Source organism: Lithobates pipiens, unplaced genomic scaffold (genome assembly GCF_037356315.1).
Source record: "Lithobates pipiens isolate NorthernLeopardFrog02 unplaced genomic scaffold, aLitPip1_a1.2 Scaffold_35, whole genome shotgun sequence".
Classification (NCBI taxonomy): Eukaryota; Metazoa; Chordata; class Amphibia; order Anura; family Ranidae; genus Lithobates; species Lithobates pipiens.
In genome coordinates, this window is record NW_027507811.1 from 26,135,644 (window position 1) to 26,162,044 (window position 26,401).

General features: G+C 48.2%; 2 protein-coding genes and 1 pseudogene across 2 annotated transcripts in view; 2 read left to right on the forward strand and 1 right to left on the reverse strand.

The window, feature by feature from the left end:
* LOC143955227 (uncharacterized) overlaps positions 1–26,401 on the reverse strand; it is a 101,546-nt gene that overhangs the window by 68,864 nt on the left and 6,281 nt on the right. The window lies entirely within an intron of this gene.
* LOC143956401 (uncharacterized) lies at positions 8,216–22,150 on the forward strand. The gene is made up of 4 exons (XM_077466615.1): positions 8,216–8,496; positions 10,212–10,397; positions 13,261–15,004; positions 19,915–22,150. Exons 2-4 carry the CDS (start codon positions 10,364–10,366, stop codon positions 20,123–20,125), a joined length of 1,989 nt encoding a protein of 662 aa, XP_077322741.1. The 5' UTR covers positions 8,216–8,496; positions 10,212–10,363; the 3' UTR covers positions 20,126–22,150.
* On the forward strand, positions 10,935–11,067 carry LOC143956419 (U2 spliceosomal RNA; annotated as a pseudogene).

Consider the following 26,401-nt stretch of genomic DNA (forward strand, 5'->3'; position numbering starts at 1 on the left):
GCTGAACGTCCTTTCGGACAGGACACTGGATGAGGGGCAAGCCAACAGTTCGATTGCAAATTGGGCAAGCTCTGGCCAGAGGTCAAGCCTGCCCACCCAGTAGTCTAGGGGTTCATCACTCCTCAGAGCGTCCACATCGGCCGTTAACCCAATGTAGTCGGACACCTGACGGTCTAGGCGTTCCCTGATGCTGGATCCGGATGACACCTGTCGATGGGTCGGCTGAAAGAATGACCTCATATCCGAAGTCACCAACACATCTTCAAACCGGCCTCTTCTTGCAGGCGCTGTTGGATTGGTACCCGCAAATCCTTCTCTGGGAGTGGGAATTGCTCCTCTGCCAGCGCACGCAAAAGCAGAATGCAGCATTTCTCGAAGCAAGGCCTGGAAGTGCTGCATTCTGACAGCCCTCTGCGACGGCGGTAACATTTCCGCCATTTTGTGTTTGTACCGGGGGTCTAAGTACGTTGCCACCCAGTACTGGTCCTTGACCCTCATGCTTTTTATACGGGGGTCCCTATTAAAACACTGGAGCATGAAGGCCCCCATTTGCACTAAAGTGGAAGCGGTGTGGTGGCCTGGCTCCTGCTCATCATCCAGGATAATGTCGTCCTCTTCATTCTCCTCTCCCCATCCTCGCACAACAGGGATCCCAGAAAGGTTTAAAGCATGCTCTTCTTGCTCCTGCTCATCCGCCCCGGCACCATCCTCCTCTGACTCCTCATCAGACTCCTGTTGTTGACTTGTCTCAGATAGAGTAGCCCCCCCTGGGAATTCATCCAGCATTGCGACTTCCTCATCTTCCCGCTCCTGCTCCTCCACAGCCTGATCAATGACACGACGCAATGCACGCTCCAGAAAGAAGGCATAAGGTACCATGTCACTGATGGCGCCATGGCTGCGACTGACCAGTTTGGTGATCTCCTCAAATGGCCGCAGAAGTCTGCATGTGTCGCGCATGAGCAGCCACTGGCGCGGTGAAAAAAAACCCAGCTCCCCAGAACCGTTTCTTTCGCAGAGTTCATACAGGTAGACGTTAACTGCACGTTTCTGCTGGAGCAGCCTATCAAGCATATAGAAGGTTGAGTTCCATCGCGTCGGGCAATCGCAAATAAGACGTCTGACCGGCAGATGGTGTCGCCGCTGAATGTCAGCAAGGCGAGCCATGGCCGTGTAAGATCTTCTGAAATGGGCCGAGATTTTCCTTGCCTGCCGCAAGATGTCCTGGACCCCAGGGTATTTGACAAGGAATCGCTGCACGACCAAGTTTAAGACGTGTGCCATGCACGGCACGTGCGTGATTTTGCCCTGTTTCAATGCGCTAAGCAGATTGGCACCGTTGTCACACACCACTTTACCAACTGTCAAATTGAGCGGTGTTAGCCACTCATCTGCCTGTGAACGCAAAGCTGAAAGGAGTGCCGGGCCAGTGTGGCTCTTTGCTTCCAGGCACAACAGACGCAGCACGGCATGGCAACGTCTCACCTGGCATGTGGAATAGGTTCTGGGGAGCTTGGGCGGTGCAGTGGAAGAGACGCTAGCAGCGGAAAAGGAGGAGGCAGCTGAGGAGGAGAGGGAGGAGGATGGAGTAGGAGGAGGAGAAGAAGAGTCAGGCCTGCATGCAATCCGTGGCGGTAAAACCAAATCTACACGGGTGCCACGGGTTACATGCTTGACGGCCGTCAGAAGGTTCACCCAGTGGGCAGTAAAACTGATATACCTTCCCTGCCCGTGTTTGCTAGACCACGTGTCTGTGGTCAGATGTATCTTGGCACCGACACTGTGTGCCAGAGATACATTCACTTGCCGCTGAACATGGCCATATAGCTCTGGGATGCCCTTCTCTGAGAAATACTTCCTTCCTGGGACCTTCCATTGTGGTGTTCCAATGGCCACAAATTTGCGAAAGGCCTCCGAGTCCACCAGTTTATATGGCAGTAGTTGGCGGGCTATGAGTTCTGACAAGCCAGCCGCCAACCGTTGGGCAAGAGGGTTATCCGGCGTCATCATTTTTTTACGCTCAAACATTAGGCCCACGGAAGCCTGCCTTTTTGCAGAAAAATGTGAGCTTGGCGTGATGGAAGGTGGAGTGGAGGACAATTGTGAGGAGAGAGGAGAAGGAGAAGTAGAAGACGAGGCTGGACGGTGAGAGCCTGCAGTGTGGCTTTGTGTGTTCCGTTGCTCCCACTGGGCTCGGTGATGGCTGCTCATGTGCCTTCTTAAGGCGGTCGTCCCTAGGTGAGTATTGGGCTTACCGCGACTAACGCGTTGACTGCAAAGATTGCAGATGGCAACGCTATTGTCAGCAGCGGACACGTTAAAAAAAGCCCACACTGCGGAGCCATGTGCCGGTGTCCTGGGAGCGCCAGATGTGACCGTACATGGTCGATGACTCGCTCCTGATACATTTGCAGTCTGCTTTGTCCCTGCTGTGCAATGTAAGTCATTGCTGCTTCTCCTCCCTATCTGCTGGTCCATATCTCCCTCTGAACTCCCCTCCTCTTCCTCTCTTGTGGGCACCCACGTGACATCACTAGACACGTCATCATCAACGTCACCTTCCCCACCGCTATAAGTAGAGTAGGCAGCAACACCGGGGACCAACCTCCTCCTTGGGCTGATCTGGGTACTGGCGTCAGACTGCTGAGTAGCGCTTGTTGCTACCTCCTCTTCCTGATCCAATACCAAGAGTGGCTGCGCATCAGAAATGTCCTCTTGATATGGATCGGAAAATAATTCCAGTGACTCAAGCGGAAGGTATGTGGTGGTGGTGGTGGTGGTCGTGTTGTTGGTGGTAGTGTCTTTGGGGGTGCACATAGCAGAGAGTGAAGAAGAGGGTGCAGATCGAGAGGATGAGGAGGGTGCAGAAGAGTAAGGCTGAGCGAGCCACTCAACCAAGTCTGGTGCATCCTTTAAAGTAATTGAACGCACCTTCTGCAACTTCCCACTTTGGCTCAAGCCTGTTGCTCCTGCCCTACCCCTACCACCCCTGCGGAAGGGCCTGCCTCTTCCTCTGCATGTCATTTTTTAAATGACCCTGTGACAAAACTCTTAGTCCCTATACCGCTGAAGGACTGCTGCAGTATAGGTGAGCGGTCAGCAGTGGTGCACGTCAACCCTATCTATTGTGGACCTATAGCGGTCCTTACAGAACAGCAGACTGTACCGCACTCAAGCCTATGTACCGTAGCACCCTATACCAAGTTACCAGTCCTTATAAGAACTTTTGTGGACCAAGCAGGTTGTGTATTAGTGTTTAGCAGACTGTACGTCAGTCCCTATACCGCTGAAGGACTGCTGCAGTATAGGGCAGCGGTCAGCAGTGGTGCACGTCAACCCTATCTATTGTGGACCGATAGCGGTCCTTACAGAACAGCAGACTGTACCGCACTCAAGCCTATGTACCGTAGCACCCTATACCAAGTTACCAGTCCTTATAAGAACTTTTGTGGACCAAGCAGGTTGTGTGTTAGTGTTTAGCAGACTGTGCGTCAGTCCCTATACCGCTGAAGGACTGCTGCAGTATAGGGCAGCGGTCAGCAGTAGTGCACGGCAACCCTATGTATTGTGGACCGATAGCGGTCCTTACAGAACAGCAGACTGTAACGCACTCAGGCCTATGTACCGTAGCACCCTATACCAAGTTACCAGTCCTTATAAGAACTTTTGTGGACCAAGCAGGTTGTGTGTTAGTGATTAGCAGACTGTACGTCAGTCCCTATACCAATGAAGGACTGCTGCAGTATAGGGCAGCGGTCAGCAGTAGTGCACGGCAACCCTATGTATTGTGGACCGATAGCGGTCCTTACAGAACAGCAGACTGTAACGCACTCAGGCCTATGTACCGTAGCACCCTATACCAAGTTACCAGTCCTTATAAAAACTTTTGTGGACCAAGCAGGTTGTGTGTTAGTGTTTAGCAGACTGTGCGTCAGTCCCTATACCGCTGAAGGACTGCTGCAGTATAGGGCAGCGGTCAGCAGTGGTGCACGTCAACCCTATCTATTGTGGACCGATAGCGGTCCTTACAGAACAGCAGACTGTACCGCACTCAAGCCTATGTACCATAGCACCCTATACCAAGTTACCAGTCCTTATAAGAACTTTTGTGGAACAAGCAGGTTGTGTGTTAGTGATTAGCAGACTGTACGTCAGTCCCTATACCAATGAAGGACTGCTGCAGTATAGGGCAGCGGTCAGCAGTAGTGCACGGCAACCCTATGTATTGTGGACCGATAGCGGTCCTTACAGAACAGCAGACTGTACTGCACTCAGGCCTATGTACCGTAGCACCCTATACCAAGTTACCAGTCCTTATAAAAACTTTTGTGGACCAAGCAGGTTGTGTGTTAGTGTTTAGCAGACTGTGCGTCAGTCCCTATACCGCTGAAGGACTGCTGCAGTATAGGGCAGCGGTCAGCAGTAGTGCACGGCAACCCTATGTATTGTGGACCGATAGCGGTCCTTACAGAACAGCAGACTGTACTGCACTCAGGCCTATGTACCGTAGCACCCTATACCAAGTTACCAGTCCTTATAAGAACTTTTGTGGACCAAGCAGGTTGTGTGTTAGTGATTAGCAGACTGTACGTCAGTCCCTATACCAATGAAGGACTGCTGCAGTATAGGGCAGCGGTCAGCAGTAGTGCACGGCAACCCTATGTATTGTGGACCGATAGCGGTCCTTACAGAACAGCAGACTGTAACGCACTCAGGCCTATGTACCGTAGCACCCTATACCAAGTTACCAGTCCTTATAAAAACTTTTGTGGACCAAGCAGGTTGTGTGTTAGTGTTTAGCAGACTGTGCGTCAGTCCCTATACCGCTGAAGGACTGCTGCAGTATAGGGCAGCGGTCAGCAGTAGTGCACGGCAACCCTATGTATTGTGGACCGATAGCGGTCCTTACAGAACAGCAGACTGTAACGCACTCAGGCCTATGTACCGTAGCACCCTATACCAAGTTACCAGTCCTTATAAGAACTTTTGTGGACCAAGCAGGTTGTGTGTTAGTGATTAGCAGACTGTACGTCAGTCCCTATACCAATGAAGGACTGCTGCAGTATAGGGCAGCGGTCAGCAGTAGTGCACGGCAACCCTATGTATTGTGGACCGATAGCGGTCCTTACAGAACAGCAGACTGTAACGCACTCAGGCCTATGTACCGTAGCACCCTATACCAAGTTACCAGTCCTTATAAGAACTTTTGTGGAACAAGCAGGTTGTGTGTTAGTGATTAGCAGACTGTACGTCAGTCCCTATACCAATGAAGGACTGCTGCAGTATAGGGCAGCGGTCAGCAGTAGTGCACGGCAACCCTATGTATTGTGGACCGATAGCGGTCCTTACAGAACAGCAGACTGTAACGCACTCAGGCCTATGTACCGTAGCACCCTATACCAAGTTACCAGTCCTTATAAGAACTTTTGTGGACCAAGCAGGTTGTGTGTTAGTGATTAGCAGACTGTACGTCAGTCCCTATACCAATGAAGGACTGCTGCAGTATAGGGCAGCGGTCAGCAGTAGTGCACGGCAACCCTATGTATTGTGGACCGATAGCGGTCCTTACAGAACAGCAGACTGTACTGCACTCAGGCCTATGTACCGTAGCACCCTATACCAAGTTACCAGTCCTTATAAAAACTTTTGTGGACCAAGCAGGTTGTGTGTTAGTGTTTAGCAGACTGTGCGTCAGTCCCTATACCGCTGAAGGACTGCTGCAGTATAGGGCAGCGGTCAGCAGTAGTGCACGGCAACCCTATGTATTGTGGACCGATAGCGGTCCTTACAGAACAGCAGACTGTAACGCACTCAGGCCTATGTACCGTAGCACCCTATACCAAGTTACCAGTCCTTATAAGAACTTTTGTGGACCAAGCAGGTTGTGTGTTAGTGATTAGCAGACTGTACGTCAGTCCCTATACCAATGAAGGACTGCTGCAGTATAGGGCAGCGGTCAGCAGTAGTGCACGGCAACCCTATGTATTGTGGACCGATAGCGGTCCTTACAGAACAGCAGACTGTACCGCACCCAAGCCTATGTACCGTAGCACCCTAGACAGACCAAGTTACCAGTCCTGATAAAGAGCTTTGTGGAACAAGTGAGTTGTGAATGATTAGCAGACTGCAGCAGAAGGGCAGCAGTCAAGTATAATATTCTTTCTATATTTGGAAGAAAGAATATTATACGTGTACAAGCCTATTACCGTACCACTGATACCAGTCCTGAAAAGAACCTTTGTGGAACTAATAGTAACAGCAAGTCTTTAAAATTATCCTCACTGCCTGACACACTGCTTCCTGCCTGTCCCTATACAAATTGGCAAAAAAGAGTAGGCTGGAACGATTAGCTGGAACAGCTCTTTTGTGGACCTGATAGTAACAGCTAATGATGATGATGATGATGATGATGAAGAAAGACTAATCTGGCTGAGCTGTCCCTAAAATAGCAGCATACAGCGCTCTGTCCCTTTATCTAAACTGACAAAAGAAACTCAGGCTGCTGACCTAACACCTATACCAGTCCTGAAAAGAACTTTTGTGTACCAAATAGCTAGCGTTTTCTCTGTCCCTACTCCACACAGGATCCTTTCCCTACAGTGACAGAAGAAAGAATGTAAAATGGCCACCGGATCGGGTGTATTTATAGGTTAGGGGGAATGTCCAAGTGTCCATGAGCTGTCATGTCTCAATTGGTTGTCCTGTAACACATGATAAACGTGTCACGAAAGGTTAAAGTTCTTGTATACATTAAACACGTAAGTCCGCCGGGGCGAACGACGGAAAAAGGCGTTCGAACCCGCGGACGGCGAAAGTCGGAAATTCGCCGCGAAACGACCGCCGGGCGAACCGTTCGGCCATCACTACTCAGGAGTGCGTTACATAAAGAATGCAGGACTCGGCTGTGCCCATCTTTGCAGCCTCACCAGTGTCCAGGAATGCAGCCTCACCTGTGCCCAGGAATGCAGTGTCATCTGTGCCCAGGAATTCAGCCTCACCTGTAACCCAGTAATGCAGCCTCACCAGCGCCCAGCAATGCAGTCTCACCTGTGCCCAGGAATGCAGCCTCAACTGTGCCCACATCTCAGTCTCACCTGTGCCCACATTTTAGCCTCACCTGTGCCCAGGAATTCAGCCTCACCAGTATCGGGGATTGGAGAGGAAGAGGAGAGCTGGCCAGATCATCACACAGACTGGCATCTCCCGCTGTGTCGGCTTTAATTTGAATCGGGTGCCCACCATCACATAAGGCCCGCCTCCTGGATTGTCTCCCACCTATGATAGGCAGCACATGTCCTGGCATTGGACATGTGTGCTGTCTGTCAAAGGAGCCACACCAGGAGGTGGGACTTTATGTGGAGCGGCACCCGGTGATTCAAATTAAAGCTGACACAGCAGGCGACACCGACCTGGCACCTGCCCTGGTCACCCTAGAGCAGGGATATGCAATTAGTGGACCTCCAGCTGTTGCAAAACTAAAAGTCCCATCATGCCTCTGTCTCTGGGTGTCATGCTTGTGGCTATCAAGAGTCGTGCTATGCCTCATTGGACTTGTAGTTCTGCAACAGCTGGAGGTCCGCTAATTGCATATCCCTGCCCTAGAGATTTGGGGCTATAGCCCCAGAAGCCATCCCCTAGCGACGCCACTGCTGGAGGGTGAAGAGTTTCCATCACTGGCTTTTAAAAGGTGGGATCTGACCAATGGAGACACATATCGGGTCCATTTATTTAAAAAAAACTATGTTGAACGAATGTCAGAAACATTTAACCAACATTCTCAATATTTTGCTTCATTTGTTGATTTCCTCTAATCGTCAGCGACATCTAGTGGCCATACTGCATTTTTTCCCTCAATCAGTTAAATATTGTGCTACTGCTATTAGAAATCAACATACTATGCAATATGCAGTCAAGATTTGTGATAGCTGAGCAAACACTTGTGACATTCTTCCAACAAATTTTAGATCACTAGACCCATGAAGATGCATTATTCCACATGGTCAACTCCTGATCACATGACAGTTATTAACTCCTCCAGGTTCCCCTGATCACATGACTCAGGTTGGCTTCTCCTTTCTATGCATTCATAAAAACTTGCTGCAAACTTTTAGGCTCATAGTGTAGCAGCAGATAAGCTTCTCTCGGATCACATGACCCATCCAAGCTCCACCCCCTCCCCCCGTGTCGTCCCTCCTCAGTAAAGAACGGTTTCTCAGGGAGCCTTGATTTTTCCTCTCTTGAACGAGCAAAGTTCCACTTCCGGGTTTTGCGGTCCAGCTAACTCTCGGCTGTGCGTTTCAACAGCCGGACAGTGCAGCAAGATAACTGCTCCCCTGGCACGATGTCTACAGTTCCGCCCTCACTCAGTTCCGGAGCGAGTATCTTCTGCAGACGACGCGGAGCTGACCTGGCATATAACGGATTAAGATGGGGTAAACCAGGGTGGATTAGTCGGTGCACACTCATTTCCGGTCTCAGGCAGATAAGGGGAGAAAGGTGAGTGTTTAGCTGCACACTTATGAATATTAATGAGTGGGGTTATGAATATTAATTAGCCAGTATAAATCAGTTATTCTGTATCTTGGCATGTATGATGTGCCATTAGTTTATTCCTATTATAATAGTGGGGAGCAGTTTCAGGTGATGCCTATTTCTATTGTCACCCTGAAAAATAATTCCATAAGGTGCTATACTTATTGGCCCTAATTTGTGGCCCCCGTGGTGACATTTTCCATATTAATGTGCATTTTAACCACTTACAGACCGGACCATTTTGCTGGTCAAAGACCAGACCACTTTTTGCGATTCGGCACTGCGTCGCTTTAACTGACAATTGCGCGGTCGTGCGACGTGGCTCCCAAACAAAATTGACGTCCTTTTCCCCCCACAAATAGAGCTTTCTTTTGGTGGTATTTGATCACCTCTGCAGTTTTTATTTTTTGCGCTATAAACAAAAATAGAGCGACAATTTTGAAAAAAACGCATTATTTTTTACTTTTTGTCATAATAAATATCACCCAAAAATATATAAAAAAAACATTTTTTCCCCTCAGTTTAGGCCGATACGTATTCTTCTACATATTTTTGGTAAAAAAAATCGCAGTAAGCGATTATTGATTGGTTTGCGCAAAAGTTATAGCGTTTACAAAATAGGGGATCGTTTTATGGCATTTTTATTAATAATTTTTTTTTTTTTTTTTTTTTAGTAATGGCGGCGATCAGCGATTTTTATTGTGACTGCGACATTGCGGCGGATACATCGGACATTTTTGACACATTTTTGGGACCATTGTCAGTTATACAGCAATCACTGCTATATAAATGCACTGATTCCTGTGTAAATGACACTGGCAGTGAAGGGGTTAACCAGTGGGTGGCAGTGTAGGGGTTAAGTGTTCCTAGGGGTGTGTTACTAACTGTGGGGGGGCTGGGCTTTCATTTAGTGAACACTGATCTCTGCTCCAATCACATGGAGCAGAGATCAGCGTCACTAGTTGCTAGGCAGAATGGGGAAATGCTGTTTACACGGCATTTCCTCCATTCCGCCATCCCGTGAGACGATCGCGGGTATGCCCGCGGCGATCGAGTCCGCGGGACCCGCGACCGGACTCACGGTGGTCCCGACCGGCACGCGAGTGCGCCGCCGGCGGCGCGCTCGCGATGGCAGGGCGGCATTGAAGATTGAACATACCTGTACACCAATATGCCTGCCCGTGCCATTCTGCCGACGTACATCGGCGTGCGCCGGTCGGGAACTGGTTAAAGAATGATGGAGAACCGCCCTCAGGCAGAGGTGAGGAGGATTCTGGGAGGTCACGTGACATCACTCTTATCTCTATTAATAAAACACAGACCTGACCGGAGAGGTGAGGAGGATTCTGGGAGGTCACATGACATCACTCTTATCTCTATTAATAAAACACAGACCTGACCGGAGAGGTGAGGAGGATTCTGGGAGGTCACATGACATCACTCTTATCTCTATTAATAAAACACAGACCTGACAGGAGAGGTGAGGAGAATTCTGGGAAGTCACATGACATCACTCTTATCTCTATTAATAAAACACAGACCTGACCGGAGAGGTGAGGAGGATTCTGGGAGGTCACATGACATCACTCTTATCTCTATTAATAAAACACAGACCTGACCGGAGAGGTGAGGAGGATTCTGGGAGGTCACATGACATAATTATTTGTGTTTTGATACAGAGTTGTCCCTCAGTGAAGTTTGGTGACCATCACAGTACATCCACCCCTTTAGCTGACACATGAGAGAAATGGTAAGAAGAAGATCCTAGAAGTCACTCAGACAATCACTGAGCTGGTGCCGGGAGTGAGGGCATTTAGGACACAAGAACATCATGATGGAGAACCAGCTTCCCCTCACATCTCCAGGTAAGAGGTGATATTTTTTTTTAGAATACAGTTTATGTTCCTTTCCATAATTTGTCACAATAATGGCGCGGTAAATAAGGTTTGCTGGGAAGTTGTATCCAAAGAGTGGACTATGACAGATGGTTCCATGCCTAACATCATTCAAATAAATGTTCAGTGACATCTTTATAAGTAGTGAGTCCGGCCAGAATGTTTTGGTCCGGTTATTTACTGTCACCTGGCTGTTCTTGATGTTACCCTTCCCAATACACTGTGACCTAACTGGACATCTTAAGAGGGATCTTGGTTGTATCCCACCAAGTCTGAGGTCATCTATAAGGGGCTATTATGATCTTTTAAGTTGGGTAACTTATGTGTACATACATGGCTGGGTCTTTGTTTTGCCCAGAGTATTTCTTGTCACCTTCTTGATATTGCCCTTCCCAAGACACTGTGACTTAACTGAACATCTTAAGAGGGACCTTGGTTGCATCCAACCACGCCTGAGGTCATCTATAAGAAGTCATTAGGAGCTTTGAAGTTGGGTAAGTTGAACGTATCGCTTCTCTGCCTTTTGGCTAAGATCAAGTGTAGTATCTGTTCTTATCAGTTACCAGGAGGTGGCGCTTGCTTCCGTCCCTGTTCTACGGCGAGGTGGAGCAGGGGTAGCAGTTGCTATGCAAAACCTGCTGGTGTGAAGGTGACCCGGAGCGGTTCGTAGCCGAAAGGGAAGCCTTCTGATGAGGATGGAGAACCACTGGTCGGCGCCAGGGGAGGGGACCCTGGCCTTCTGGCCTGGATTGGGGCAGCTTTAGCTACCAGTCAGTTTTTTGGGAGAGAACGCCCGCTCCTCCTTTTTTGCTGGGGGGAGTGGTTAGTACTTCCCGAATATAATTAGGTTGGAGTGATGGGAGTGATGTGAACTAATCTCTCAGACCTCTGCCTTTCTGACTGGGGTGGGGGCTGCTGTGGTCTGGGCTGGGGGGTCGGGGAAGCTTTTGTTGAAAAGCCTATGGTGATGTGCCCCTGAAGTGGCAGTTCAGGGGTGCCTTACGTTCACTGTGCTTTGTCACACTGCTGTTTGGCACCTTGGTCACTTCACTGTAAACACGCTTTTTCACACCTGCCTCTAGGGCCGGGCCTTTTGGCTAGGACCAGTGGAATTTTTGATTCCTGGCCGGAGGGCCTGGTCATTGTATTCACAATGGCCCCCTTTTCACTCTCCCTCTTCACTATCCCTTCCCCACTTTACTTTTTTTTTTTTTTGATTGTTGTGTGTCACGTTTTATGTTGTCACTGCACGTTTGATGAGTAGGGTGTCGGTCCTCGGGCCAACCCTGAAAGTCTTGTGGGAGGGTGGACATAGGCCTTCTGGCTTGGTTCGCCCTCTCTTTGGGGGGTCTTCCTTCGGGGGAGCCTTTTTCAGTGGTTGTCTTAGCTGAGTCAGTTGAATCCAGAAGCCTAATGCCGTGCACAAACGTAGCAGACTATCTGGCGGGCTTTCCGATCGAGTTACTTGCCCACACACGGAACTTTTGCAGCGGACTAATATGGCGTACTAAGTCCGCCGGACTAGTCGCCGTACTTTTGAAATGAACGCACTCGCCCACACACGAGGAGGAAAGTCCGCTCATTTTGAGCGCGTCTCCAGGTAGCCGGGGCCAGCGAAGGAGGCGTCGCTGGCCCCATCACCTGTTATGGACTTAAAGGGGAACCCCTATGCTGAAAAATCGGCGTGGGGGTCCCCCCCTAGGCCCATATCAGACCCTTATCCGAGCACGCTACCCGGCCGGCCAGGAAAGGGGGTGGGGACGAGCGAGCGCCCCTCCCCCCTCCTGAGCCGTACCAGGCCACATGCCCTCAACATGGGGGGGTGCCTTGGGGAAGGGGGGGCTGCGCATCCCCCCCACCCCAAAGCACCTTGTCCCCATGTTGATGAGGACAAGGGCTTCTTCCCGACAAAGGACAGACAGAAGACCGGGCCACCGCTTGTAAAAGAGCTAGAAGAAGGCGCGGTGGCCCGGCAAGAAGAACCGAAGAGGGGGACAAGACATTATACTTGGGTAATCCAACATTTTACAGTTGTCACCAAAACAGAAGATAAGGCAAAGCCTTCAAATAGACATACCTGTTCCTTTGACAACTGTCTAAGAGGGGGTTTATTCTAGCTTTGGAGAGATTACCTCTTGCTTCCTGTTGTGTCTCAAGGACAGGAAATTAAGGGAAATCTCCCCCACTCATCAAAAACGAAAAAATAAAATGAATGCCTTAGATCAGTGATCTCCAAACTGTGGCCCTTTGCTTGCTTTTATTCAGCCCTTGGGCACTATTTAATTCACTGACACCAACGAAGGGGCACAATTCCTACCAATAACAGCAACGATTGGGGCACAGTTCCTCCTAATGACACCAACAATGGGGCCCAATGATACCATGATAGGGCACAATTCCTCCCAGTGACACCAATGATGGGGCACAGTTCCTACCAATGATGAGGCACAGTTACTTGCACTGACTCCTACAATGGGGCCCAATGACACCAATGATGGGGCACAATTCCTACCAATGACACCAGCGATGGGGCACAATTCCTAGCAATGACACCAACACAGGGACACAGTTCCTTCCGCTGACACCAACAATGGAGTCCAATGACACCAGTGATGGGGCACAATTCCTACCAATGACACCAAAGATGAGGCATTGTTTTCTCCAACTGATGCTGGGACATCTACTCCCGATTTTACACAGTCTTGCCCCCCTAAAGCCTGAAAAACAGTAAACTAGCCCTTTGTTTAGAAAGCCTTAGGTGAACTTGTATGTTTGTTGTACTCATAAATTAGGCTTACAAAAAGTAATTGTCTTCTTCTTGATTTCTTTTCAGCGGATTTACCGAAAGATAATGCAGATTCCGTTATTAAGGAGGAAGCCTGCTTGTGCGAAGCAGAAAATCTCCCCCGCTTGGCCACATCCACCCCGGATTGTACGCACTTTGCAACTACTTCTTTTAAGAAGGGACTTGTCTCATTTGCAGAAAGCCCCTCACGGTCTAATACTCTGAAGAACAAAGAGAAATCTCAAGGTATTAATACAACTAAGATCCTTCGTCCACAGGTAGAGAGACCTTTCCTACACACCAGTGCCCCTTCACCTGTTGGTAACAAACATTATACTTGTACTAAGGATGAGTGCCACTGTGAAGGAGGTCTTCCACACTCCGATGAAGACCACATGCAGTATTTAACTATTCAAATTAAGGAGGAATCCACCTCCTCAGAGGAAGAAAATCTAGATAACTCTGACACTGCACCCCCAGACCGAACAGGATATGCACCTACCTGTCGGAAAGAGGAACTACAGCACTCAGCTGATGAATCTGGTACTTATCCCAGCCAAGAGCTCCACAGAGATAAACCCTTTTCTTGCCCTGAGTGTGGGAGGAGCTTCATCAGCAACTCCCACCTGGTCATCCACCAGAGGACTCACTCTGGACCAAAACCGTACTCTTGCCCAGAGTGCGGCAAATGCTTCTGTAGCAACTCCAGCCTCCTTAGGCATCAGAAGTCACATGGGGATGAGCGACCCTTCTCCTGCCCCGAATGCGGCAAAGCCTTTGCCCGAAAATCCCACCTTTTCCAGCACCAGGAGGTGCACACCAGCAGTAGCAAGTCCTACTCTTGTACAGAGTGCGGGAAATGCTTCATCCACAGAGGCCATCTGGCCAAGCACCAGAAAGTTCACATCGAGGACAAGCCTTACCCTTGCCTTGACTGCGAGAAGTCTTTTGTTCGCAAGGCGCACCTGCTGGAGCATCAGAAAGTCCACACGGGGCTGAAGCCATTTGCTTGCGTGCAATGTGGGAAATGTTTTGCGAGCAACGCCCACCTGATCCAGCACCAGCGTGTCCACACGGGAGAGAAACCATTTTCCTGCCTTGAGTGTGGGAAGTCTTTCATCAGCAGCGCCAACTTGGTGGTGCACCAGCGAGTCCACACTGGCCAGCGGCCGTATTACTGCACCGACTGTGGGAAGTCCTTTGCCAGCAGCTCCCAACTGGTGGAGCATCAGCGGATCCACACAGGAGAAAAGCCATACTCATGCCTTGATTGTGGGAAAAGATTCACCTTCCGGTCCAGTCTGGTGAAGCACGAGAGAAGCCACACAGGAGAGAAGCCTTACTGTTGCACTGTTTGTGGGAAGAGCTTCATGCAGAACTCTCATCTAGTGATCCACCAGAAGACCCACCTAGGGGAGAAGCCATATTCATGTTTTGAGTGTGGCAAGGCATTCATTACCAAAGCCAGCCTGGTTATTCATCAGAGGAACCACACAGGCGAGCGTCCCTACCCTTGTACTGTGTGCGGCAAACGCTTCACTTGCAGCTCCAGCCTTGGCATGCATCAGAGGACTCATGCGTTGGACAAGCCTTATGCTTGCCCTGAGTGTGGTAAGAGGTTCGCTGGGAATCCGGAGCTGGCCAAGCACCGTAAGATCCACACAGGCAGCCGGCCATACTCCTGCCCTGAGTGTGGCAAGACGTTCGTCAGAAACTCTGACCTGAGAGTCCACAGCATGAGCCACACGGGCGAAAGGCCTTATTCTTGCTCCCAGTGCGGTAAATGCTTTGCCAACAGCTCTGTCTTTTTTTTTTTTTTTGTAAATTTTTATTTATTAACAGTTTTATCAACACACACAGTACAACACACGTATACCAACCCCCCCCCCCCCCCCCCCTTAATCCCCTGTGCAGCCTTCCGACCAATACTAAATCACAGTCCATATTTCCAACTATAACAAATATTACATGTCTAAGACATCCATAACAGTACCATCCAACCCGCATACAGAAAAATATCATACTCATATCCCTCCCCCGCCCAACATAGCAAGCCTGAAATCAAAAACCCAGCCCCAACACAATGGATTAATTCACAGTACCATTAGCATCTAGCCAACATTGCCACACTTTCTCAAATTTTTTAGGGCATCCCCTGCTCAAGTAAGTAGCTTTATACATTGGTAGCGACTTGTTAATTATACTTTTCCAGAATGACACCGTGGGTGGCTCTGGACTCTTCCAACACAACAGAATAGCCTTACGGGCATAGAACAAAGAAAGAGAAATCATAATTCTTTGTGCCCTTCTGGGCGCCAACTCCTCCACCAGCCCGAGTAAACAGATCGCTACCGTAACAGGAATCGGCACCGAAAGCACCGTCTGTATAGTGTGAGTCACCCCCTTCCAGAATACCTGTATCTGCTGGCACCGCCAGAACACATGGTCGAAGTCAGCATTATTGTCCGGGCAGCGCCAGCACACCGCCGCATCCGTGCCATATATCCCAGCTATCCTTGCCGGGGTATAGTACACCCTGTGTAAAAGCTTAAATTGAATGAGCCTATCTCTGGCTGATACTAGCGTCTTAAATGGGTAATCCCACATATCATCCCAATCCTCCCCCCCGAAATCCGTAACCAATGCACTCCATGTGTCTCTACACTTTGTAAGCATTTTAGGCCTTTCCACAAAAAGTTCTTTATAAACTGCAGAGAGGGGTTTTATCAGGTCCTCCTTTCGCAGCATGCTCTCCAGGGGAGACACACCCAGCTCCAAAGCATCAGAACCAAACTGAGTAAGGAAGGCGTGCCTCAACTGGAGGTAGCGAAAGAAATACCAATTAGGAAGGGTATATTTTTCTCTCAGTTGATCAAATGTGTACAGTCTTGTCCCCCCCACTATATGTTTCAATTGTTTGATGCCGACCCTGGCCCAAATTACTGGATCCGGAATCGCACCAAAATGTGACAATCTGGGATTAAACCAGAGAGGGGTGTCCTGTGACCAGCTCCCTGCCTCTGTTTTCATCAAAGCCTGTGCCTTATCCCACGCGCGTACAGTCATTCGCATGGAGGCGGTCAAGGGTGAGACAGTCTGTGGGCCCCTATAGACTAGATAGGACAAACTCTCATAAGAACCTAGACGGGCTGCCTCCAATACTGTCGCTGAATCCCCAGCGTCCTTCGTCAACCAGCGCCTAACAATCACCATCTGTCCCGCTATAAAATATTTGAAAAGATCAGGTAGCGCCAATCCGCCCTGTCCCCAGGGTTCCTGTAAAGTACGCAAACTTATCCTGGGATGTCCAGCGGCCCATAAAAAGGAGTTAAAAAGACTATTAACCCGTCGAAAAAAAGAACAGGGAATCCAAATCGGAGTGTTCCGCAAAAGGTATAGAAAAACCGGCAGGATTTTCATTTTAAGTAGGTTAACCCTACCAATCAGAGACAGCGGCAGATGTTTCCATGCCTCTAGTTGTACTTTGACCCTGGCCAATAATGGTAGAAGATTGAGAGACATAAAGTCCCCCACTCGGGGTGATATATGTATCCCCAAATACTTAAACTCCTCCACCCAAGCTATGGGGACCCTGCTGGATGCAAGAGCCCTGGCACCCGAGTCAATAGCCATTACCGTGGACTTCTCCCAATTAACTCGGAGTCCGGAGAACGTGGCAAATTTGTCAAGCACCCCGAACACCGCTTCCAATGACGGCCCTGCATCACGCAAAAAAAGAAGAATGTCGTCCGCGTAAAGTGCAATGCATTCCCGGATGCCCCCTACCTCCAACGCCCCTACTTCAGATGACCTCCTCAATGCTATGGCCAAGGGCTCTATCGCGAGTGCAAATAAAAATGGGGACAGCGGGCACCCTTGGCGCGTGCCCCTACCCACAGGAAACTGAGAGGAAACTGAGGTGCCTATCTTTATGGCCGCTTGAGGGTTACTGTATAGTAAGGAGATCCAAGTCATGAAGATGTCCCCAAAGCCCATGTGTCGTAGAACTGCCAACATATACTGCCAGTCCACAGAATCAAAGGCCTTGGCCATGTCCAAAGACACCACCACCCTAGTACCCATCCTATCGTGTTCCATCTGCAAATGAGCAAACAGTCTGCGAAGATTTGTGTCAGTAGATTTTTGCGGTATGAAACCCGTCTGATCTATGTCAACCAAGGTGGTAATGACCTGGGAGAGTCTGGTAGCCAAAACCTTTGTCAAGATTTTTAAGTCCTGGTTCAACAGCGCTATGGGTCTATAGGATGAACAGGACAAAACATCCTTGCCAGGCTTCGGAAGAAGAATCACCTGCGCTTCAGCTAAGGAATCAGGAAGGCATCGGTGCTTGAGACAGTAAGAGAACAGGGTCCTAAGCCTAGGAACTAAGTCCTCCATATGCAGCCTATACCATTCAATACTGAAACCATCAGGCCCAGGAGATTTGTGAGGGGGGAAAGCCCGTATAGCTGCCTCAATTTCTTTTTCGTTTATGTCAGCCTCCAACGCCCCCCTATCCTCCACCGACAGCACAGGGATTTCAAGGGATGTCAACAGTGCATCCAATTCCTGGGAATCATAGACCGGAATAGGAGCATACAGTGTCTTGTAATATTCCACAAACGTGTCCATAATATCAGTAGGGTTAGTGAGTACATCCCCCCCAGCATTCCCAATACAGGGTATATTGGTTTGTATTCTCTGTTCTGCCACCAACATTGCCAGTAGTTTACCATTTTTATCCCCTCGCTCAAAAAGGGATTCTGCAGATTTTGTTCTAGAGGTATGTGTCAAGTCAGTGAAATGGAGTGCGAGTGTGCGCCTGGCCTCCAACAAGGCCTCATACGTGACATCAGACTGGTCGTTGGCGTGAGCCCGTGCACAAACCCGTTCCCTATCCTGCAGCTCCTGCTCTTTTTTATTATGGGACCTGCGTGCCTGCTTAATGGCTGAAATATAATGGCCTCGCATACATGCCTTAAAAGCATCCCACACCACTGTGGGAGCAGCAGACCCTGCATTATCATTCCAATAGTTAGCATAATGTGGGGCAACCTGGGATGATACCTCCTCCACCTCCAACCAGCCCGGATTCAATCTCCATGCCCCTCCTCTAAAAACCGAAGGAGGAAGAATGTGTACCGAAAGCGGCGTGTGATCTGAGATGCCCCCTGCCAAATATTTGGCTCCACCCACCAACTGCAACATGGATGCATTAGCAAAAGCCAAATCGATTCTGGAGGAGGATCTATGCGTTTTGGACAAATGAGAATAGCATCTAGTGGAGGGGTTCTTCCACCGCCATAATTCTGTGAGGGAGGCCGTAGCCGCCCACGCAGAAAGGTCAACCGATGCCACCCTAGACGTATTAGAGGAATCCAACGTTGCAGAGAGTATGGCATTAAAATCCCCTGCTATAAGAAGTGGAAGATGTATGTATGGTGCCAATTTGCCTAACAGATCATACAATATCTGTACTTGAAAAGGGGGAGGTATGTAAACATTAACCAAAACCATCTTGCAATTACTGAGATCAGCAACAACAATCAAAAACCTGCCTCCCGGGTCTGAGATGACATGATGAATGGTGCAGGGTACCGCTTTACTAATAAGAATAGACACACCCCTAGAATAAGTGGAGTATGTCGCATGCAGCGCCCTCTGAATCCAAGCTCTGCGTAAAGCCAGCACTCTGCTCCCATCCAGATGTGTCTCCTGCAGAAACACCACATGCGGAGTGATCGTTTTCAAATATTGGAACATTAAGGCTCTACGAAACTTGTCGTTCAGGCCTCGGATATTCCAAGATACCACATTAACCATAGACCCTGCCATTGTTACCCAGCAACTTAATAAACATTAAACGGTACCCTTGTAGGGATAGGAGGAAATACAGGTGGTTATGATTTTCAGACATACAATAGATCTGCGAAATAACAAAAAAATTGACATGGAAGGCTGCACATACTAAGTAACCTAACCCCTTATTCCCGTAAACTCCCTGCCGCTGTGTAGCAAACCAAAACAACAGGTACACGCAGCTTTTTCCCAAACCTTGTCCAAAAAAATTCCTGAAGGGCATGACCATACTACAGGTCAAACGAACCAGCGTTCCAAAAAAAGAAAAAACACAGAAACAAAGAGTGCAAAAAGTTTTAACTTGCATAAACACAGTGTCCGCGTCCATAGAGCTCCCCGATGCCTGTCGGCGACCCGTAACTCACCCAAATGGGCAGCACAAGGTGCGTCCCTCCTCAGTCCCGGGCTTTGTAGGTGTCCCAGTGTGATGGAGAAGCATATGACACAACAGGAGTCCCCCGGAGGTGCGGACAGAAGGCACCCCGCAACTTGAGTATGAAGGAGAAGTATAACCATATCCCACTTCTTTCCCCCCCCCCCCCACCCCGGACAGGATAAGTCAAAATATTCTCAACTTTAAATACCTAGGGGAGGTCTCGGGGGGTACTCAAACTGGAACATGAGTAACAAACCTGATGAAGGGAAACCAGAAAAAAAAAAAAACACCCCAGCAGCCGCCGAGGTTGCAACTGGACAGGTGGGCCCAAACAATTATCTCAGGGACAGCAACCAGGAATCTGCCTCCGCAGGAGAATCAAAAAACTTCACTGAGCCTTCATACTGGACCCGTAGGCGACTAGGATAAAGCATGGAGTATTTCAGATCCCGTTCCCTCAGCCGTCTCAACAGCTCTGTCTTTGCCATCCACCAGCGCAGCCACTCTGGCGACCGGCCCCACGCCTGCTCCGAGTGTGGCAAGCGCTTCATCAGGAACTTTGACCTGGTTGTCCACATGAGGAGACACACTGGGGAAAAACCCTACGCGTGTTCCCAGTGCACCTGTCGGTTTGTCAATAAAGGAGGATTGACGGCCCATGTCAAAATTCACAAATAGACGGTTTTGAATTTATTTTGGAAGACCTAAAGGGCCAGTTCACTCAGAGTTGACATTTCTTTTGAGAGCCCACAAAAGGAAATGGAGATGCAAATTAAGAAGTAGTGATCTTGTTTTGAGAGTACCCAGGAATACATGAAGCCAGAAGTGACCACTTTGAGTGGGCTCACCCTTTGAAAGCCATCATTGAAGTTCACGGTTGCATGTGTATTTGCACATTTAGTTGCATGTGTATTTGCACATTTTACATATTGCTCATGTTTTTATTTAATTAAAAGAGGTATGTCAGAGATATTGTTAGCCTTATTAGTTACTAATGCTATAATCCCCAGCGCTGTCCATGCGCCTTTCATTTTCTGAGTGTTTTTAATTTTATTGTTTTAATGAAAGCACTTAAAAAGGGGTTTTTACATTTTGTGGGCGGGGCCTAGCACAAATGGTGGCAGAAGCCTGCTGACTTCAATGAGCCTCAGCTTTGTGTAGGCCTCACCAGACCCCGGACAATAAACCATTTATAGTAGCTTGTGGGAAAGCTTATGAATGCTACTTAAAGCAACCATCCCAACAAGGCTTTGGTGACTCACATTAAAGGTGGGTGCCGGCGCTGGGAAGAGCCCATCCTGGCTCAGTGTACACATGCAGAGACAGCAAGAAGGAAGCACCGCACACTAGTGAAACAGCCCGAGTGTATACAGGAATCAAAACTGCTTGAGCCAAGCTCCTTCCAGACCACACCACTGATGCGTTTCGGCCAGCTCAGAGAGCTTAGTCACAACTAAGCCCTATGGGTGAGCAAAATGCATTGGAGATGTGGCCTTGGAGGAGCCTGGCCAAAGCCGTTTTGATTCCTTTATACATTCAGGCTGTTTTTATGCTGTGCGGCGCTTCCTTTTTGCTTTCTCAACATCTTTATAGTGGCCTATCAGATTTCATTAAATCTGTGTTCCGCCTGGGGATAAAAAATTAAACGCCAGCAGCTACAAATAATGTAGCTGCTGATTTTAAATATATGGACTCTTACCTGTCCAGGGAGCCTGCGATGTCAGCACCAAAGCCAATATTCAGATCGGCTGTTGGGTGTTGGCACTGCCATTCATCGTAAGGGAAACTGGTAGTAAAGCCTTTTGGCTTGACAGCCGATTCCCTGCTGTACTGTGCTTCCTTTCTTGCCCGACGATGGAGGAAGGAAGAGGGGGGACGAAATTCAGGAGGACGGCGCCGCGCCACTGTCTCTGGGAAGTAGGAAAGGGTACCTGTCAAAAACAGGTACCCATTCCCCCCGAAACATGGCAGATGTGGCACCAGAGAGGGGGGGGGGGGCAGATAAGCGGAGGTTCCACTTTTGGGTGGAACTTCGCTTTAACATCATAATTTTTGCTTTAGCTTTCCAGATTGGAAAAAAAATATTCCTGATAAAAACAATGTGCCTTTCATTTTCAAAGTGTTTTTATTTTTAGCGTTTTAATAAAAACACTTAAAAGGGGATTTCACATGCACGTGAAAAGTGGGGGACCCTTTTGTGGGAGGGGCTTAGGACAGATGATGGCAGAAGCCTGCTGACTTCAATGAGCCTGGCAAGCCTTGGATGACCCTCACCATGCCTCCTGTTTATTCTGAGATGACAGCCACAGCTCATAGATGACAAAAACAGACAGAAAAGGGGTGTAAAATAATATTATATTATATTTCACAGAATGGTTTTGTTCTCCACATTTGTAGTGTAGTTGTAAACTTCAAGGACAACACCTCCAAATTAACCAAAAAACAGGTGGAACAAATACAGGAAGTGCAACAACCTCCCAGTCCGCTCCTCCCATACTGTGCTAGACACCAGCATAAAGAGGTTGAAGCCAATTACCAGTTCTGTCCATTCTGCAGACTCCGTGTCACTGCCCCGCCTCTTACCTGTTTTTTGGACTGCTAGTAATTATGTCAGAAGACGTCAGTTGGTGACGAAACAGATGCACCTTTCTCTGTACACATGTGAGTTTAATAGCTTTTTTATTAAAGAGTATTTTAAAGTAACTGCACTATGGAGGCTTTTTTATGTTCTTATGAGGTTTGACCCCACTGCAATTGACGCAAAGTGATTCGAGTGTGTGTGTCGGGTATTGTGGACAGCTTGGTGGATCCACTTAAGAGAGCAGCCAATTATATTAGGATCTGCATGTCTTCATCCGTGGATGGGGCCTCACCGTAGGCTGGATAGGTGAAGCCCTCTGCTATCTTTTGTATGTAAATTGTGCTCTGAGTCTTTTTTTTAATAATACATTTTCATGATCCCCTACACATCAGCTGAAATCAGGCTGACAATAAAGCTGTCCCAAATGCACACTTTATTAAAGTGGTTGTAAACCTCAGACATGAAACATGAACAAAGCATATCCCTCTATAGCAGTGATGGTGAACCTTGGCACTCCAGATGTTTTGGATCTACATTTCCCATGATGCTCAGCTACTCTGCAGAGTGCATGGTTCGCCATCACTGCTCTATATCGTCTACTTGTCTCAGTTAGGGGCAGTAAGTATCATTTCTGTCAGCTGCCTTCTTCCTCTGCTAGCAGCATGAATAACTTCTGGCAAGTTTTTATGACACCGAGAGATACAAACGTGACAGGGGAGGGATCTCCAGCACACAGCCTGTAATTGACAGCCTCAGCTCTGTTCCTGTGTAAAGGGGTGGGAGGGGTTTCCCTTTCCCTTCCCTCCAATGAGCTCTGCAGAGTGTAACTTCAGTTCTCCACCCTCTTTTTTTCTGACAGCTCAGACAAACGTTATCAATTCTGGACTATGAGCCCCCAGTCATGACATTGAAATTCATGCTACTGCACTTGAAGTCGCACAATTTCAAAGTAGTACTTCTTCAGGTGCTACTTGGAAGACATCTGTGACGTCATGCACAGATGTCTAGGCAAGTCGTACCTGAACTTGCAAAAAGTAGCACAAGAACTACTTTCAAAATGTGTTTAATCTCCGTGTATCATCTGAGGCCGGGACAAGGGGTGGGCAGGAGGGGTCCTGGGTGCAATGGTGTACTGTAGGGATGAGGGCGCCTTTCTTCTGTTACAAGGCTGACAGGGGCAGTAACAGTGGCAGTTATTTTGACAAGTGACTGCTCGGTAATGGATCCCCTAAGCTTGCACATCATGAACGGAGGGGGCGGGGGATGTACTTTGGCATCTTTGCCCTGGTCCCAGCACTGCTCACAGGTACTGTTTCTAGGTGCGGAGGGGACACCTAATCCAGAGCTGTGCCTGCGACTGCCGGTCCCTGCCGTGCACAAAGCAAGGTCCATAAAGACATGGATGAGCGAGTTTGGGGTGGAGGAACTTGACTGGCCTGCACAGATTCCTGACCTCAACCCAATGGAACACCTTTGGGATGAATTAGAGCGGAGACTGCGAGCCAGGCCTTCTCATACAACATCAGTGCCTGACTTCACAAATGCTCTTCTGGAAGAATGGTGAAACATTCCCATAGACACACTCCTAAACCTTGTGGACGGCCTTCCCAGAAGAGTTGAAGCTGTTATAGCTGCAAAGGGTGGGCCAACTCAATATTGAACCCTACGGACTAAGACTGGGATGCCATTATAGTTCATGTGTGTGTAAAGGCAGGCGTCACAATACTTTTGACAATATAGTGTATATCTAAACAAGTGGGCCTTACATAAGATCCCGTGTATTCATAAATGGGGGAGGACGTATGAGATCGGATATGTTGGCAACGCAGCTTACAATCTGTTCTCAACTAAATATATCCTAACTGTAAATTGTGCGGCCAACTTAGCATGCCCACCCTGGCAGCAGAGACCGGCGGTGAATGACACAAGCTCTTATTTGAACATTTTTGGGATGTTTCCTACCCACCAGCTCTAATAGTCTCATGTTTCAGGTAGAGGTTGAAGTGGTTCTAAAGGCTTAAAAAAAAAAAAAAAAAAAACTTAACCTTAACCACTTCCCGCCTATAGGATGTCATATGATATCCTGGACTTGAAGTGGAGATATCTGGATGATGGGTGCAGTCACAGGCATCTTTCATTTTATCCGGCGATTCCCTCTCTTGGTAAAGCCATCCTGGATTACTTTTACTGGCAGTGGGAAAGGACATTTCCCCCCCCCTCCCGCCGCCCAATGGCGCCTCTCCGGGCTCTCCCGTGGGATCAGGGAGCCAGAGATCCGATCCGCTGTTCTGTCAAAATAGCCAACTCGTCAAAATGTTCAACTACGCCACTTTTGGTGACTCTCCAGCAGCAGATTTGACGAGTTGGCTCTACTGCTCATGCGAGCGCGTGCCACCGACAAAATAACACAAATCCCCGTTAGCTGTTGGAGTACTCGATGAGTTTTCAAAAAAGGTGACGTACCTTGCGCATGCGCACTGCGGCGATTGGTAAATCCGAAGAAAACTCGCCAAGTTCTCCAACAGCTGCCGGGGGTTTTGGTTATTCCGTCGGTGGCCTGCGCGCGCACATGGCCAGTAGAGCCAACTCGTCGAAATCTGCTGCTGGAGAGTCAGCGGAAGTGACGAAGTTGGAGATTTTGATGAGTTGGCTATTTCAACAGAACAGCAGCAGCAGTGCCAGCTTTCCATAGAGATGGCTGCGGACTGAATGGTTCCTGGCCATCTCTATGATCCCGGGAGGTCATGACGTCGCTTCCGGCTCTGGCAGATGTAAACCCTGCCATTTTTTTCCCATAGAAAGCAGAGATCGATTTTTTTTTTTAATCTTATGCTTTCCTGGGTAGAAGAGATATCTGGGGTCTTATAAGAGGACCTGTCATGCCTTATTCCTATGGCTCTTTACATTTCTTGTAAAAGGAATAAAAGTGCTAAAAAAAATGTAAGGCTCAGTGTAAAAATAAAATACAGTAAAAACTTGCTTAGAGAGTAACTTGGTTTGAGAGTTTTGCAAGACAAGCAACATTTTTCAATAAATTTTGTCTTGATATACAAGTAGCGTCATGTCACAACTGAGTATAAAAGAGAAGAGAGGCGCCTCTAAGTGTAGCAATATGATTACATTTAAGGACCGAGACTCTTTTTGAGATTCATTGTTTAAAAGTTAAAAACAGTTTTTTTTTTTTGCTAGAAAATTGCTTAAAACCCCCCAACATTATCATTTTTTTTTTCTAACACCCTAGAGAATAAAATGGCGGTCGTTGCAATACTTTCTTTCACACCATAATTGCGCATCGGTCTTACAAGTGCACTTTTAGAAGAAATACACTTTTTTAAATTAAAAAAATAAGACAGCAGTAAATTTAGCCCAATTGTTTTTTTATATTGTGAAAGATAATGTTACGCGGAGTAAATTGATACCCAACGTGTCACGCTTCAAAATTGTGCCCGCTCGTAGAATGGCGACAAACTTTTACCCTTAAAAATCTCCATAGGCGACGTTCAAAAAATTCTACAGGTTGCATGTTTTGCATTACAGAGGAGGTCTCTACCGATTGCGGCGATACCTCATGTGTGGTTTGAACACCGTTTTCATACGCGGGCGCTACTCACGTATGCGTTCGCTTCTGCTCGGCGGGACGGAGTGTGTTTAAAATTGTTTTTTATTATTATTATTTATTTTACCTTTTATTTTTACACTGTTTTTTTTTAAAAAAAAATTTAAGTGTCACTTTCATTCCTATTACCAGAAATGTAAACATCCCTTGTAATAGAAAAAAAGCATGACAGGACCTCTTAAACATGAGATCTGCGGAGGGCACCGGACCATGGCAGGGGGTGGCCTTCTGCCCTGCAATGGTGTGGAGCCAAGCAGGGGACATCTTCCCCTCAGTCAGCTCCATACCACAGAATGAGAAGGATCCGATTTCCTCCGCTGCTACCGATGGCTCCGTTAAGCGGCAGAGGGCACCGGAAGATGCGGTCGGATGGGGGGGGGCTCCCTCTCCCGCCACCGATAAAAGTGATCTCGCAGCGAATCCACCGCAGAGACCACTCTGATCGGAAATCGTACGGCCGGCCGAAGAAGAGGATACCGGGGTTATGGTTAAGTTACTCTGTAAATGCTGCTGGATTTTGCGGAGGCTTCCATATGTGGATGGACATTTTATGGTTACACAACCTATCACATTGCTATAATCTTTTTATATGGACTATAAACTGAAGGACTTATGAATAAATGGTTGTGGAACGAATCATTTGAGTTTCCATTATTTCTTATGGGGAAATTCACTTTGATATAAGAGTGCTTTGGATTACAAGCATGTTTCCAAAACGAATTGTGCTGCAAGCAAAATCCAAGGTTTTACTGTAATA